Below are 17,085 nucleotides of genomic sequence, written 5' to 3' on the forward strand. Positions count from 1 at the left end.
GCACTGATTTTCTTGGAATAAGATACCATTAACTCTATCTTGTCCCTGGAGAAGTTCTCATTGGTTTGGAAGCATTGCTCTGGGTGGGATGCTGTGGACGGGTTGCATCCCCAGCTGATCCAGTGCCAGGAGGAGTGTGGATGTTCTCCTGCAGAAAGTCCTCTGTGATAAGATGCTGCCCCAGCATTTGAACACACATAAAGTCCTTTCCCATCCTTCATGTCATTTAACCTTCATGCAACCTGTTAAATGAAGGTCACAAGCTTCAGGACAGGGACAGAAAATATTCAGGGGCTGGCATGCTTGAATCATCTTTCAGAGGAACAAAGCAACCTGCCCAATGCCACACAGCTGAGAAGGAAAAGGATGAATGATCCTATCATACGGCTGGCCTCTGGCCCTCCCTACAGCTGGCAGATCATGGCATCCCTGGATGCCAAACCCTGCCCATCTTAGTTCAAAGCTATAAGGGACCTTGGAGATGAACAAATTTTGATCTTCACTTGAGAGATAGGAACTGAAGCCCAGAGAGGTCATGGCTATACACAGCCACCTGACTGCCAACTCAACGTGCTTCCAAAGCAGCCTCCCGGCCAGACGTTCAGCATCCTCATCTTTGTGTTGACTTGGTGGCATAGAGCACGGGGTAGGGCATGATGCTGCAGTCAGCCTGCATGAGTGCAAATCCCACCTCTGCCGCTTTGTGTGTGACGCAACCTCTGTGTTTCAGTCTCATCAACTGAAATATAATAATATCTGGCTTGTAAAATTAAATGATTTAATTCATGTAAAGAACTTAGAATGGTGCCTGGCAAACGGTGAGTCATGTATAACATCAACTGTTGCTCATTATACATTGCATGGGAGATATTTATTTACCCACAGACAAAACAGCCAGGCCAGATGTGCTCACTTGTGTATCCTGTTATTCTCATCGACTACATGAACATGTGTCCTGTGATCAAAGGGACATTCACTAACATTAGGGATATAAACCTATAAGCATGATTCCATGCCTCAAGTCAGATCAAAAAGAATATCATTTCTGCCCTCACAGTCACTGTACTTAACATACAATATCGAAATTATTAATATTTTCCTAAATATATTTTCATTTAAAGCAAACTCTTTCCCAGAAGCGAAAATGAAAATCAGTCTTATTCCACACATAGAAGGCAGTCAGAAGAAGTATAAATGTGTGCTGTATGTCTGTGTATATATATTGCAGTTATAGATTGCTTTTGTCACAGCTCATGGTTCAGCTTGTGGCTTGACATTATTTAAAAGATGTCCAGCAATAGGGAAATGCTGATGACATACCCGGGCTAAAGGAAGGCTTGATCATGGACACTTTCTCTTGAGAGGCTGGCTAGATTCAAATCAGTGGTAACTTTTCCATTCTGATGTTGAGCAAGTTGCTTAAACTTTTTGGTACAGCTGGTCAGATTAGTAAAGTGGGTTCATAATAGCATTTCCCTTTAGGATTGCTGGGAGGGTTCAAAGAACCAATGATTTAAGGGGGCCTGGCAAAATCTAAATGTTATATGACAGCGTGGAAGGAAAAGAGAGAGGCTGACCCGTGGGTGCTAGGTTGTGTGTACAGGGGGAACGAGTTTGAGGGTCCTAGGTGGGAAGAGCGACAGGCAATGAGGTGGGGAGGGCGGGAAAGAAACGAAAGTCACCTCCACCCCGCACATCTGCGCACGGCTCACTTTCTCTGCTCCTGGCTCCCGCCAATGAAGAAGGTGAGCACTAGGGTGGAGTTGCACACGGAGCCGGGAGAGGCAAAGCTGATGACGAAAGTGCGGGGCGGGGATGGGGAAAACGCGACCACCTGGGGATGAAAAATAGCCCTCAGGTTGGCAGAGGCGTCACGTACCTCCAGGAGCACAGCCCCTACCGCACGAGCGGGCACCAAAGGGGCGTCCCCCGGGGGCCCACTAGGCTGCATTCAGGGGATGGTGCGCCCGACTCGCCTGCTGCGCACATCCCAACCCAGGACCGCAGGCGCAGGGGATTCCGCTTGGGGGTGGGGGAGGAGGTGCTCTGCATCGGGCCCCCTCTTCTAACTATAAATTGAGCTCCCGGTTCCTAGAATCCACTACGCCTCCCACCTGCTCCACTCCTTCTGCGCCGCTCTCTTAGAAACTTCAGCTGCAGCTCTCGAAATGTACCCCAAGTGCTCCTACTCCACTGGTAAGAGATGCGGTGTTTCCGGGCCTTAGGATCTCCATTTTCATTCCAGAGGATAGAATGTTCCCGGGGCAGGAGGGAGGTGCATTTTGAGCTCTTCCTAAAGCGGCCTCCTTTACTTTGCACTTCTCGTGCTTTCTCCCTGCCAAGCGCCTTCATCACCACTTAGAATGTTGTCATCTTCCCAGCGCCTCCCATTTCTGAGTCGAGAAGATTGAGGCTCAAACTGCCCTCCTCCGAGTCACCCAGATCGCCAGTAGGGTCCTGGGCTGGGACCCAGTGCTCTGTCCAGCATTAGAGTTGCCTGCGGTGGATGGGAGGCAGGAAGGATTCCTGACCTAAGGCCATGTGGAGTAAAATTAGGCGGGCGTCTGCCCATCCAAGCTTGTGTGGAGAAAAGGTGAGGCTGGGCTTCCGTGTGCCCGAGCAGAACAAGGTACCAGGTTTCCCGTGCACTGAGCAGGAGCCCGCTAAAGGCCTGCTCCTAACCCTGCACCACACTCACTGCTCACTGCCTTTTTCTCTTCCTTGCAGGTGGGTCCTGCACCTGAGCCAGCTCAGAAGGAAGCAGCATCTTGGCACACGCCTGTAGTCCCAGCTACTCTGGAGGCTTAGGCAGGAGAATTGCTTGAGCCCGGGAGACAAAGGTTGCAGTGAGCCCAGATCGAGCCACTGCACTCCAGCCTGGCCGATACAGGGAGATTCCGTCTCAAAAAAAAAAAAAAAAAAAAAAACCAAATCCCTCAATAGAGAAGTGCTGACAACAAACCTAGGCCAAAGGAAGGCTTGATCATGGACACCTCTTGAGAGGCTGGCTAGACTCAAATCAGTGACAAGTTTTCAGCTCTGTGATGTGGAGCAAGTTACTTAAACTTCAGCTACAGTTGTCAGATTAGTAAAACGGGTTCATAAATAGTATTTCCCATTAGGATTGTTGGGAGGGTTCAAAGAATGAATGATTTAGAAAGGCCTGGCACATTCTAAATGTTACATGATAAGAACATTGAAGAGAAATACCGAGTTCTCTCTTTGATTGAAAGCAGGGTCTGCATGTCATCTAAAGTCATCCTCTTTGGAGAGCATTCCTCATTTTCAAAACTGCCATCCTGCAGTGGGGTGGCCAGCAGGCCTGGGGTAGTCCCGGATAATTATATGTAAAGAAGGACAAGGACAAGTGTGCCCGCCATCACCTCAGAGGAGGAGCATGGAAGGAAGAGAAAGAGGCTGACCCGTGGTCGCCACGTTCTGTGTACTGGGGAAACGAGTTTGAGCGTCCTAGGTGGGAGGAAGGACAGACAATGAGAGGGGAGGGCGAGGGAGAACCAAAAGTCACCTCCATAGTGGCTCATCATAGAGCTGCACACAGACCCGTCGAAGCCAATGGAGAGGCAAAGCTGATGGAGACGGTGCGCGGAAGGAGGAAGGGAAGTTGGGGATAGCGCGACCACTTGGGAATGGGAAACGACCCTCAGGATGACAGGGGCGCGGCCTACCTCTGGAAGCATAGCTCCTCCCGCAAGAGCAGGCCCCAAAGGGGCAGCCCCCGAGGGCCCACCAGGCTGCACTCAGGGGATGGTGCGCCCGACCCGCCTGCTGCGCCTTGGGCGCACAGCTCAACCCAAGACCGCAGGCGCCACGGATTCCGCGTGGGGGTGGGGGAGGGGGTGCTCTGCACCCGGCCCCCGCCTCTAACTATAATTTGAACTGCCGGTTCCTGGAATTCCCCAGGTCCCACACCTACCCCACTGCTTCTTAGCCTCTCCCTTGGAACTCCACCTTCACCTCGCCTGGTCATGGACCCCAACTGCTCCTGCTCCACTAGTAAGAGATACCGGGTTTCGGGGCCTTAGGGTCTCCATTTTCATTCCAGAGGATAGAATGTCCCCGGGGCAGGAGGGAGGTGGATGGTAGCTCTTCCTAAAGTGAACTCCTTTACTTTGCACTTCTTGTGCTTTTTCCCAGTCAAGCGCCTTCATCACCACTTAGAACGCTGCCATCTTCCCAGCGCCTCCCATTTCTTTGTTTGTTTCTTTTTTTTTTAATACTTCAAGTTCTACGGTACATGTGCATAACGTGCAGGTTTGTTACATAGGTATACATGTGCCATGTTGGTGTGCTGCACCCATCAACTCACCATTTACATTAGGTATTTCTCCTAATGCTATCCCTCCCCCAGCCCCCCACCCCCTGACAGGCCCCGGTGTGTAATGTTCCCTGCCCTGTGTCCAAGTGTTCTCATTGTTCAATTCCTACCTATGAGTGACAACATGTGTTGTTTGGTTTTCCGTCCTTGTGATAGTTTGCTGAGAATGATAGTTTCCAGCTTCATCCATGTCCCAGCAAAGGACATGAACTCATCCTTTTTTATGGCTGCATAGTATTCCATGGTGTATATGTGCCACATTTTCTTAATCCAATCTGTCATTGATGGACATTTGGGTTGGTTCCAAGTCTTTGCTATTGTGAATAGTGCTGCAATAAACATATGTGTGCATGTGTCTTTATAGTAGCATGGTTTATAATCCTTTGGGTACATACCCAGTAATGGGATCCCAGCACCTTCCATTTCTGAGGTGAGAGGACTGAGGCTCCAAACTGCCAGGTCATCCAGATAGCCAGTGGGGTCCTGGGCTGGGACCCAGTGCTGTGACCAGCATTAGAGCTGCCTGAGGTGGATGGGAGGCAGGGAGCATTGCCGCTTAGGGATTCCTGACATAAGGCCTTGTGGTGTAAAATTAGGAGGGCACCTGCCCACCCAAACCTGTGGGGAGAATAGGTGGGGCTGGGCTTCTGTGTGCCTAAGTGGAACAAGGTACCAGGTTTCCTGTGCCCTGAGCAGGAGCCTCCAGAGGGCCTGCTCCTAACCCTGCACCACACTCACCGCTCACTGCCTTTTTCTCTTCCTTGCAGGTGGGTCCTGCACCTGTGCCGGCTTCTGCAAATGCAAAGAGTGCACATGAACCTCCTGCAAGAAGAGTGAGTGCGGGGCCTTCCCTGATAATCTCGGGTCTGGGCTAAGTCAGAGGAGGGATCTCAGAGTCTGCAGGCAGGAGCAGGCTCATCACTAGCTTCCCACATCCCCTGAAACGGATTCAGGATCAGAACTTGAGGAACATTAGAGGTGGTTGATTCCCATCCAATCTTCATGCTTAACAATGAGGAAACAGGTCACAAGAATGCACCAGCCAGCCAACCATAGACCTGATTCTTGAGGACCTTCCTCACTGAAGTGTATGGTCTTGGGGAATTGTCCTTCCTTTGTCTGCACAGTCCCAGTCACTGCCCGTCCAGTCTTCTGCCCTGTCCTGGCTCAGGTGGGGTTGAGCAAGTTTTTCATAGGAAGGCTCTCACTGCAAAGATGCACCATTGTCTCCTGACAGAGCGCACCATCCCGAATGAAGGCTCCTTTGGGTCTTGGTGCGAGCTTGAGCCAGGCCCGCCGTTGGGGCAGAGAGGTGCCTGTTCAAGTCAGCTGTGACCTGTCCCTCTCCCCTTCTTGCCCAGGCTGCTGCTCCTGCTGCCCTGTGGGCTGTGCCAATTGTGCCCAGGGATGTGTCTGCAAAGGGACATCTGACAGGTGCACTGCTGCACCTGATATAGGGAAAGCTCTGTTCCCGGAAGTAGAAAGTGTACAAACCCAGAATTGCTTTTCGCACAACCCTGACCCACTAGTACATTTGGTTTTTCAAAAATAAAATAATGATAAAAGTTGACTTTATTCAGGCTCGGTTTTATTTTGTGTGCCTTGGACAAAAGGGACCTGATACCTGACAGAGCTGGGATGAGGGACTGCACTGAGAGTCCAGACACGTGCATGCTGGTACCATGTCCAATCACCTTTCACACTGAGTGCCTTAAGGCAAATCACATTACCTGTCTCAGCTAAAAATTGTAAAAGCATTATACATGTAGGCCAGGCATCGTGGCTCACACCTGTAATCCCAGCACTTTGGGAGGCAAAGGTGAGTAGATCACCTGAGGCCAGAAGTTCAGGACCAGCCTGGTCAATGTGATGAAACCCCCACCTCTACTAAAAATACGAAAATTAGCCACGAGTGGTGTCAGGTGCCTGTAATCCCAGCTATTCCGGAGGTTGAAGCAGGAGAATCACTTGAACCCGGGAAGCGGTGGTTGCAATGAACTGAGAATGCACCACTCTACTCCAGCCTGGGTGACAAGAGCGAATCTTAATTTAAAAAAAAAAAAAAGCATTATACATGTAAGAGATATAATGGTATGGGCATCTGCAACAGACCTAAGCTTTGGTAAAATGAACTAAAATGAATTAGTATGAAATATAAAAACAAAATCCACTTTTTATACTCAACAGGCAAATTATTAATATAAATATAAAAAAATAAAATAATACATATGAAAAACAATAAATATATGAAAAACAAAACATATGATTATATTTAAATAAACAACAGAAAAACAAAAGAATTTACAAACATTGCATATCTGTTCGAGGGTGTGTATTTCACACTGGGAACGGTGTGTAGACTGACCCTCGTGCGTGGATCACTCACCTTCAGCAGTGCTGGCCTGGACATGCCCAAAAGGAACTATCAGTCCTGAACTGCCCCATGTCACTCATGGAACTCTTGTTACCCCTGAGAGCTCTTGTTCCATGAGTGACTGAGTCTCTTGTTACCCCTGAGACTCAGCTCCGAATCTTTGGAAGTTTCTCACAAGGTCAGGCTGCAGTCTCCTCCTTCAAATTCTAGCCCTTGGTTGCTCCAGGCCAGCACAGTGAATAGGGAGGTGGAGCGAAGTGTCCAGCATTATCCTGGCAAGCTGACTATAGACAGCAACTGGGGCTCCGACGTGAAGTATTTAACTCGACCTCTGCAGGGGTGATGGCATATTCTGTAGTTTGAAGGGGTGCGGTGTGCATTGAGAAGGATGAGGACTGATCATTGCTACCAACAGCTGGTCCCTCCAGCTATCTGCTCAGGGAATTGTTATTTGAGGTTCAATCAAAAGGAAGATGAGACAGGTGGCCCAGGAGTCAAGACCTAGATGGGCTGCAGGTGCTGTTTGTGAAGAGGGAATTTCAGAAGGTAGCCTGGGCCAAGCGCAGGCTTTGGTGTCACACAACTGGGTTCACAGCCCACTTCACTCCTTACGGGCTGTGTGGCCTGCACAAGTCACTTAACCTCTCTGAGCCTCCATTTCTCATCTGTATACAGGAGATTTTATTTCCAAGCAGGGATTAAATGGGACAGTGGCCTGGTACTAGTGGCTTTCCATGTAGGGATTCAATGGGACAGTGGCCTGGTACTAGTGGCCTAGGGCTTACTGAGCAGTGTTATTATGATCATTTCTCCGTGTGGACTTTCTAGACAGACAATCCTGTTAGCTCCCATCAAGCTTCTTGGGAAAGGCCCATCTGCCTGCAGCTATTATGTGGACTGGAAGTTGGAGATGGGTTTGGAGTCTTGCTGTTCTGGTCTCAAGGGCATGTGAATGACCTCCTGTACCAGCTCTCCAGGATCAGACACTGCTCCAGCATTCAGACAGAGAACAAGCCTTTCCCACCTTTCCGGCCATTTGATCTTCACACAAACCAGAGACACAGTGAATGTGCAGGGTTTGGTGAGATGGTGCTGTCTTCTAGAGGAGTTGTACTGTCTTCTAGAGGAGTTAAGCAATCTTCCCAAGGTCACAAAGTTCAGAAGTAAAGGCATGAATGAATATAGGCATGAATGAAGCATAACTGTGGGTGTCCTTATGCCCTCGCCATAGTGGAAGATCATGCTGTCCATGGATGCTAAGCCCAGCCCCCCACATTCCAGAGCTGGAAGCGTCCATGATTAGTTAGCCCAGTTGTGCCCCTGACTTGAGGCTGGGAAACTGAAGCCCAGAGAGGACACACAGCTATTCAGAGGCTCTGACTGCCAGCTCATTGCTCTTCCCACTGTGCCTCTGTGCCAGAGTTAATGTCTTCATGTGTCACATGGCAGGGTGACATAGGGTTGTGGTTGAGGGCATTATCCTATGGTCAGCCTGTATGAGTGCCAATCCCAGATATATCATCCTGTATACCTGGGTGACACAACCTCTCTGTGGCTCAGTTTCCTGGATTGTAAAAGGGGTAGAATATAATAATACATCATGTGGTGTACAAGCAAGTTTTAGTTACAGATGCACTACATATAGGATGGTGGTCCTATAAGGTTATAAGGTAATTATACTGTACCTTTCTATGTTTAACTATATCTAGATACACAAATACTTACCACTGTGTTGTAATTGCCTTCAGTGTTCCATACACTAGCATGCTGTACAGAGGAAGCAGAGGAGATATGAATAAGGAGAATTTGATGGCAACCTGCTATGTCTGGAAGTTCAACTGATTCTTTTTCCAGTAGTGGTTAGGAGCTTGCTTTTCATATAAATATATCTATGGGAATAGGAGTCATTTCAAACAGAAACCTTAACTCACATATTGGTGCAGGTGGTAGCAGAACTAGCAGGCATCCTTCCATTTCTGTTATGGGGACAGCGACTGTCTTGCTCATGGCTTTATATTTCTGGCATGAATCTCTATATTGTGGGAAGAGTGCAAGACCCTGTCAGGGTCACAGGTCAATGCTCTTGTGAGTGATGAGTAAGACAGAGGACACACAGGGAGGGACACCAGGCCTGGCTTTTTTTTTTTTTGCCTGAAGTAAAAATGTCAACCATGCTATCATCTGAGTCTGTTTGGGTGGCTATAACCAGATAACATAGACTGGGTAATTTATAATACCAGAAGCTTGCTTCTGTCAGTTCTGGAGGAGGTATAAGGGCAAGTCACCACCATATTTGGAGTCTCGTGAGGGTCCCATTCTTCATAGACAACTCTTTCTTGTTGGGCCCTCACATGGTGGCAGGGGTTAAATAAGCTCTTTCAGGCCTCTTTTATGAAGGCTCTAGTCCCATTCATGAGTGTGTTGTCCTCTCAGTGTAGTCACCTCTCAAATGCATCACTTGTTAAAAGCAACACACTGGGACTTCAACACATGAAGTTTGGAAGGGCACAAGCATTCCAGCCCTAGCAGCCATGATTGATAATAATGAAATCGTAGCTAATGTTATAGAGCACTCGTGATGTACAAGGTAGTATTCTAAGTTCTTTACATGCACTAAATCATTCACTTTTTGAATCCATCCCTATTATACTCATGTATCACTTAATAATGGGAGTAAATTCTGATAAACCCATCTTTAAGGAATTTCATCTTTGTGCAGACATCATAGAGTGCTGATTAGGTAGGTTGATGACCTACTGCACACATAGATTATATGGTGTGGCCTATTGCTCCTAGGGTTCAAAGCTCTACAGCATGTTGCTGAATATTGGAGGCAATTGTAACACCATGGTAAGTATTTGTGTATCTAAACATAGCTCAACATAAAAAAGCACAGTAAAATGTCCTTATTATAACCTTATAGGACTACTATTGTGTACACTGTCTAGAGTTGGCCAATATGGCATTTTTTTTGGCACATGAGAGTATTTTACCCCTTTACACTGCAGGAAACTGAAACAGAGACAGGTATTGTCACCCATATGTAAGTGATGTCACTGGTTTTTGCATACATGCAGATTGACTGCAGCAACACGCCCTCAATCACAACTCTCTGTCACCCATTCAGAAAAGCCATGAGGACTCTGAACCTGCCACAGAGGCAGATTGGGAAGAGCACTGAGTTGGCAGTCAGAGCCTCTGCATAACTCTGTGTCTTCTCTGGAATTCAGCTGCCCAGCTGACAGGTCAGGGGCACAACTGGGCTACCTGGCCATGGGGCCTTCCAGCTCTGGACTGTGAGGAGCCGGGCTTAGGATCTGCCGACATCAAGATCTGCTGCTATGGCGAGTGCATGAGGACAGCCATAGCATAGATTCATTCGTCCCTTTACCTCTGAGCTGTGTGACCTTGGGCAGATTGCTTCACTCCTCTAGAAGACAGTACAATCTCACCAGACCCCGTACATTCAATATGTCTCTGGTTTGTGTGAAGATCAATGACTCGAAGTGTGGGAAAGGCTTGTTCTCTGTTCAAATGCTGCAGCAGTGTATCATCCTGGAGAATTTTGTGCAGGAGGTCATCCACAAGCCCTTGAGACCAGATAAACAAGAGACCCATCCTTAACTTCCAGTCTACATCATACCTCCAGGCAGATTAGTGTTACCCAAGGAGACTGATGGGGTGTAACATGATTCTCTCTCCAGGAAATGCATGTGGACAAATGATTATAACAGCACTGTTTATTAAGCCTGAGCCAGGTGCCAGAGTCCTGTCACACTTAATCCCTACACAGATTTATAATCTGCTTCCTACAGGTGAGGAAATGGAGGCACAGAGAGGTTAAGTGGCTTGTGCAGGCTCCACAGCCAGGAAGGTGTGAAGTGGGCTGTGAATCTGGTTATGTGACACCCAAACTTGCACATGACCCAGGCTGCCTTCTGAATTGCCCTCTTCACAAAGGGCACCTGCGGGCAAGCATGGTCCTGACTCCTGGGCCACTTGACTCATCTTCCTCTGTGATTGAACAGCAACAGCAATTCCCTGAACCAGTAGCCAGAGGAACCTACTGTTGGCCTAACTACCAGTCACCAGGGTGACTCCTCATGCCTTCTTGATGAACAGCAACACACCTTCCAACTGCAGAATATGCCATCACCCCTGCATTGGCACACTCATCATCCTTCATCTGGACCCAGTCCTTCTCATGACTCTGCATTGCCACGATGATGCTTTCCTCCACATCCCCAGTCACTTTGCTCCCCTGAGTTAATCAAGGTTGGAATTTAAATAACAAAAATAGCTTAATCTTGGGAGAAACTGCCAAAGATTCAGACACAAGTCACTACAGGGAGCACTCAGGGGTCAGGGAGTATCATGTTGGTGACACCGGCCAGTCAGGACTGATGGTTCCTTGTGAGGATGGCATGACCACTGCTGCTCAAAGTGCGTAATCTACACACTAGGGCCTGTCTGCTGTTTACAGTCTGCAGTGCACAGCATCCATCAACATATATGTAGATTATAAAGTTGTAATTTTCCTGGTATTTCTTTTTTTTTTTTTTTTTTTTTTTTTGAGACGGAGTCTCGCTCTGTCACCCAGACTGGAGTGCAGTGGCCAGATCTCAGCTCACTGCAAGCTCCGCCTCCCGGGTTCACGCCATTCTCCTGCCTCAGCCTCCCGAGTAGCTGGGACTACAGGGGCCGCCACCTCGCCCGGCTAGTTTTTTTTTGTATTTTTAGTAGAGACGGGGTTTCACCATGTTAGCCAGGATGGTCTCGATCTCCTGACCTCGTGATCCACCCGTCTCGGCCTCCCAAAGTGCTGGGATTACAGGCTTGAGCCACCGCGCCCGGCCTTTCCTGGTATTTCTTTTATATTGGTTGAACTTTTTCCTGTGGAGTCAAAAATGGATTTTGTAACTTTTTTTTTTTTTATGAGGTCTCCTTCTGTCACCCAGACTGTGGTGCAGTGGTGAAAACATGGCTGACTGCAGCCTTCAATTCCTGAGTTAGATGGATTCTCCTGCCTCAGCCTCCAAGTAGCTAGGATTACAGACTTGTACCACCATACTTTGCTAAGTGTTTACTTACTTATTTAGAGACAAGAGTCTCCCTACGTTGCCAGGGCTAGTCTCAAACTCCTGGTGTCAAGTCATCCTCCCATTTGAATCTCTCAAAGTACAGGAGTTATATGTGTGAGTCATCCTGCTTGACCGGATTTTGTATATTGACTTTAGTTTCATGATTTCCATCATTAGTATTATTGCAAGTATTATTTACCAAGTTTTAGGTGTGGAATGGATAGGAATGGAAAACCCCTCCTTCACCCTGGAGTATGAGAAGCCTCGTGTAGAATTAAAATAACTAAAGACTTTGATTCCATCCCCTATAGTCACTTTGGAACCCGAAATCCAAAGAGGAACTGAAGTTGGGCAGAGAAATCAGAGAAGGAACAGGAGGCATTGAGAAGTTTCTGTGTGGCGTTTGAGAATGAAGGTGGTCCTGTATCCCGGATCCCCACCAATGACCTGACGATGTGCTGCTCCTTTCTGCAGAAGAGGAAGCACAGTGAGGCAGCTTGGCTTGCCCTAAGGCACTCGAATTGTTAGGGGCTCACATTTCCATCTAGAGCCCAGGAGTCTGCATTCCCAGTTCAATCCCTGATCCCAGTCTCTGATTTCCAAAGCACACAAGGGAAACTGAAGGCAGAATCAGGTCTAAAGTGTTTAATCATCACTCACATATTTCACAGGAAAAGGAATGTAACAAATGGGTCAAGGTGGTATAAAAAAAATAAATCCAAGTTTGTACCTGTCTCTCTATTAACATCTGGGAGAAAGGCTGTCCTGGCATCAGGCGCAGCAGCTGCACTTCTATGACTCCCCTTTGTAGATGCAGCCCTGGGCACACTTGGCACAGCCCACGGGGCAGCAGGAGCAGCAGCCTGGGGAAGAAGAGGAACGTGAGAGGTCACAGCCGACTCGCCCAGGGACCTCCCTGCCCAACAGAGGCCCCAAAGAGCCTCCAGCCCCAAAGGACCGTTAGTTCAGGATGGCATGGCTTTGTCAGGAGACAACTGGGAAATATTCGGGGTGGGTCTTCCTATGAGAAAACTGCCCAGCCCCACAGGCGCCCTGGACAGGGCAGAGGACTGGAAAGACAGTGACAACCTACGGGGACAAAGGAAGACCAGTTCCCCAGAATCATGTGTCCAGGGCCAGTCTTGGGTTCCCTCCCAACCTTAGCCACAGCCCCAGACCCTGGAGATGGCTCCGCACTCACTCTTCCTGCAGGAGGTGCATTTGCACTCGTTGGACTTGCAGGAGCCGGCGCAGGTGCAGGAGCCACCTGTAAGAAAGAGGAAAAGCCAGTGAGTGGTGAGTGAGATGCAGAAGGTATAGCAGTGAGTTAATGAGCCTCCAGTGCCCCCTCCTCTGTGCAGAGCCAGCCCTCAGAGCTCCTTTCGCACTCAGAGCTGAGGAAGAGAAGCCCCATGTCCTCTCCCTTCATGCTGGGAAGGCCAAGCAGCCTCCTGTTTGCACTCCAAAGGAAAGTCTCAGACTCCAGGCACAGCCTGGGAAGACTGCGACTTCCACTTTCTGTCATGAAGTCCAAAGAGGCAATGTCCCCTTCCTCCTATTCAATCCTGCTGCTCAAAGCCTGGTCAGAACATTGGGGTTCAGCCAACAGCCCTGGGACCAACCGCGTGGCGTGGAGCAGGCCAGTCTTGAGCCTCAGTACCCTCAACTCTGACACAAAGGCACAGGGAGGAGGCAAATGCTCTCAGGAGCTTGGCCAAGAGGAAACCACTGGACTAAGTTAAGGAGTCCCCTTCAGTTGAGATCTCAAAATACGACCTTCTCAAACCCAGGAAAGCTCTCTATGGTGTCTGGGAATCGGGCATCCCCAGGCACAGAACCCGGCGTTCCTTACCAGCGGCGCAGGAGCAGTTGGAGTCCATTGCAAGCCGAGGAGAGACTGGACTTTCCAAGAGAGACCCCAAGAAGCAGTGGGGCAGACAGAAGGCGTGGTGGACCCCAACAGTCGGCCGCTGCTTTGATAGTCAGGGGAGGAGGCCGGGCGCAGAGACCCCGCCATGTCCTTGCACCCGCCCCGCTAGTCAGCGCTGCGGGAGGTCCCGGTTGCCCTGTGTGCAGCAGACGGGACGGGCGCAAGGTCCCCTGAGCGCAGCTCCCTGTACACCGCGGACCATCCCTTTGGAGTCGCTTTGTGCCTGGGTGAGCGGCTTCTCTGCCCTCCTGCCCGCCCTTCCCAGTTTCACCGAGATTGACTGCTACACCCGACCCTTGGGGTTCCAGGAACTTGGAGATCCTGGCCTTCGCCCCGCCCCCCGCCCCCGCCCTCGCCCCCGCCCGGGTCCTTAGTCACCAGCTAAGCCTTTCCTGGAGTCCCAGTGCAACCCCAGTCTCTTGCTCCACTCTGTGGATTGGCGGGAGCAGGGAGCCTAGCAAGGGAGTAGTGTGCAAAGGACAGGCCGAGGATGTGACCTTCGGATCTCTAGCATTGCCTGTCCCTGTCCCTGTCCCCCCATGTCAGTCCTTTGGCCATGTTTCTCATATGCACAGCAACACGGAAGACACAGTGCTCTGCCCCTCTCCCTTCCATTCTTCACTCTTGAGAGGCTGAATGGGCACATTTGCCTGGGTCCTCCTTTGCATAAATCTCTTCAGGGTCTCCCCACAGCCTAACCGGGCACCCCACTGTAGGATGGCAGTTTGGAAAATGTGGGATGTCCTCAGAAGCGGGATCACTGAAGGCGGAGTTAGCAGTGAGCTGAGATCGCACTATTTTTGCACTCCACCCTAGGCAACAAGAGTGAAACTCTGTCTCAAAAAAAAAAAAAAAAAAAAAAAAGAAAGAAAGAAAAGGAAAAAGAGAAAAATAAAAACTTAAAATAAGAAGACAGGTGGTTATTTCCCTTCAATATTGCTAGCTATTGCCTAAGAGTGAGTCTGTGCCAGTCTCCTTTTAATCATTTTCCTTGTTTGAACCTTTACGACAATTGTAAAGGGAAATACTACACATGAACCCATATTACTAAACGGACACCTACAACAAAGAAAGTTCAAGGAACGCGCTCGTCGTCACAGAGCTAAAAAGCTGTGCACTCATTTGAATCCAGCCAGCCTCTCAGGTGAAATTCTCTGAAATAAAGCCTTCCTTTGGCCCAGCTATGTTTTATCTGTTGCTGGAACTTCCCTATGGCTTGAAATCTTTTAAATAATAACAAGTCAGGCCAGGCACCGTGGCTCACGCCCGTAATCCCAGCACTTTGGGAGGCCAAGATGGGCAGATCTCTGTAGGCCAGAAGTTCAAGACCAGCCTGGCCAACATGGCAAAACCCTGTCTCTACTAAAAATACAAAAATTAGCCAGGCGTGGTGGCACAAGCCTGTAATCCCAGCTACTTGGGAGGCTGAGGTTGCAGTGAGCCAAAATTGCGCCACTGCACTCGAGCCTAGGTGCCAGAGACAGACTCTGTCTCAAAATAATAATAATAATAATAATTATTATTATTATTATTATAATGACAAGCTACCAGCTCAACCATGGGCAATGACAAAAGCAATCCATAAGTGTAATAAGCATATATACACACATACACATACATACACACACATGCACACATATATACTTTTCTGGCTATCTTCTACATATGGATAAGACTGATTTTCATTTGTGGTGGTGGAAGAGAGTTTGCTTTTCATAAAAATGTATTTAAGAAAGTATTAATCACTTCAATATGAAATGATAAATAAAATGTGCACGTGGCAACAGAAATGGCAGTCGTTCTATACGTGACATGAGGCACAGCATCTTGCTCATAGCTTTATAATCCTGTGTTGATGACATTTTTTGTGGAAACAGTGAATGGCTCTCTTTGGTCCACAGGACCCGTGTTTGAGTGGTAGATGACAATGACAGCATACATACATAACTAGGCACTCCAGGCCCGGCTGCTTTGTCTGTGAATAAACAAATATCCACTATGCTATGTGTAATGGTTGTTTTAAAGAAGCAATAGCTAATATTATAGACTACTCACCACTTGCCAGGCATCATTCCAAGTTTCTTACATGTATTAAATTATTTAATCCTACACACTAGATGCCATTATCATATACCTTTTACAGGGGAGGAGAGGCCGGGCGCGGTGGCTCAAGCCTGTAATCCCAGCACTTTGGGAGGCCGAGGCGGGCGGATCACGAGGTCAGGAGATCGAGACCATCCTGGCTAACACAGTGAAACCCCGTCTCTACTAAAAATACAAAAACTAGCCGGGCGAGGTGGCGGGCTCCTGTAGTCCCAGCTACTCGGGAGGCTGAGGCAGGAGAATGGCGTAAACCCGAGAGGCGGAGCTTGCAGTGAGCTGAGATCTGGCCACTGCACTCCAGTCCGGGCGACAGAGCGAGACTCCGTCTCAAAAAAAAAAAAAAACAAAAAAAACAAAAAAAAAACAAAAAAAAAAAAACAAAAAAAAAACAAACATACAGGGGAGGAGACTGAGACACAGAGAGGTTGCAAGGCACAGCTAAAGTGACGGAGGCGGGATTTGCACTCATGCATGCTAACGGCAGCATCATGCCCTCACCCACCACTCTATGCCACCAAGTCACAAAAAAGATGAGGACACAGAAAATCTGGCCCAGAGGCAGCAGTGGGAAGCACATTCAGTTGGTAGTAACTTTCCCCCTGCACAGCTCTGTGAACTCTCTGGGCTTCAGTGCTCACCTCTCAAGCCAAGTGCAAAATCGGTCTATCCCAAAGTATCTTTATAGATTTGAACCAGGGTAGGCAGAGTTTAGCATCCAGTGACTAGCAGATCATGCTCTGCCAGCTGTGACCAGGACAACAGGCTACGGGTAGCATAGATTCATGCATCCCTTCACTTCTGAGCTGGGTGGCCTTAGGCAGGTTGGTTAACTACTCTGGAAGACAACACAGGCCTGCCAGGCCCTGCATATTAGCTGTCCCAGTTCTGAGGCCTGTGGCTCTCATTCCCAAGGTTGTATGAAGATCCAATGATACGAAGGGTGAGAAAGGCTTTTGTGTCTGTACAAATGCCAAGCAGCAGCATGTTATCCAACACCACATTCCTCCTTGCAGGATCACCAGGCTGCGATCTCATTCCCAGCCTCTAATACAGCATAATGCTTCCAAACCTATGAGCCCTTCTCCAGGAGGCTGTTGGGATTTAACAGAATTTGTCTGTCTAAGAAGGTAGCGTAGGCTAGGTGCAGTGGGTCACACCTGTAATCCCAGCACTTTGAGAGATGAAGGTTGGCACATCACTTGAGAGCAGGAGTTCCAGACCAGCCTGGTCAATATGAATAAACCCTATCTCTACAAAAATA

General features: G+C 48.6%; 1 protein-coding gene across 2 annotated transcripts; it reads right to left on the reverse strand.

Moving 5' to 3' along the window:
• Window positions 1-12,421: 12,421 nt before the first annotated feature.
• LOC104664029 (metallothionein-2-like) lies at window positions 12,422-14,010 on the reverse strand. Of its 2 annotated transcripts, none has more exons than XM_030924506.1 (3): window positions 13,644-14,010; window positions 12,993-13,058; window positions 12,422-12,654 (listed from the first exon to the last, which is right to left on the reverse strand). In XM_030924506.1, exons 1-3 carry the CDS (start codon window positions 13,669-13,671, stop codon window positions 12,584-12,586), a joined length of 165 nt encoding a protein of 54 aa, XP_030780366.1. In that variant the 5' UTR covers window positions 13,672-14,010; the 3' UTR covers window positions 12,422-12,583. The 2 variants fall into 2 exon arrangements, with proteins under 2 accessions (XP_030780366.1, XP_030780367.1); XM_030924507.1 differs by having other exon boundaries at window positions 12,951-13,058.
• Between the last annotated feature and the right edge of the window lie 3,075 nt (window positions 14,011-17,085).

The sequence above is a fragment of the Rhinopithecus roxellana genome, chromosome 20 (genome assembly GCF_007565055.1).
Source record: "Rhinopithecus roxellana isolate Shanxi Qingling chromosome 20, ASM756505v1, whole genome shotgun sequence".
Taxonomy (NCBI): Eukaryota; Metazoa; Chordata; class Mammalia; order Primates; family Cercopithecidae; genus Rhinopithecus; species Rhinopithecus roxellana.

What these genes read in the sequence shown, in the direction of transcription:
- LOC104664029 (XM_030924506.1), bottom strand. Translation starts at nt 13,671, where the DNA reads ATGGACTCCAACTGCTCCTGCGCCGCTG. An exon ending in CAACTGCTCCTGCGCCGCTG is followed by an intron (nt 13,059 to 13,643) that starts GTAAGGAACGCC and finishes TCTTTCTTACAG; the next exon opens with GTGGCTCCTGCACCTGCGCC. An exon ending in ATGCACCTCCTGCAGGAAGA is followed by an intron (nt 12,655 to 12,992) that starts GTGAGTGCGGAG and finishes CTTCTTCCCCAG; the next exon opens with GCTGCTGCTCCTGCTGCCCC.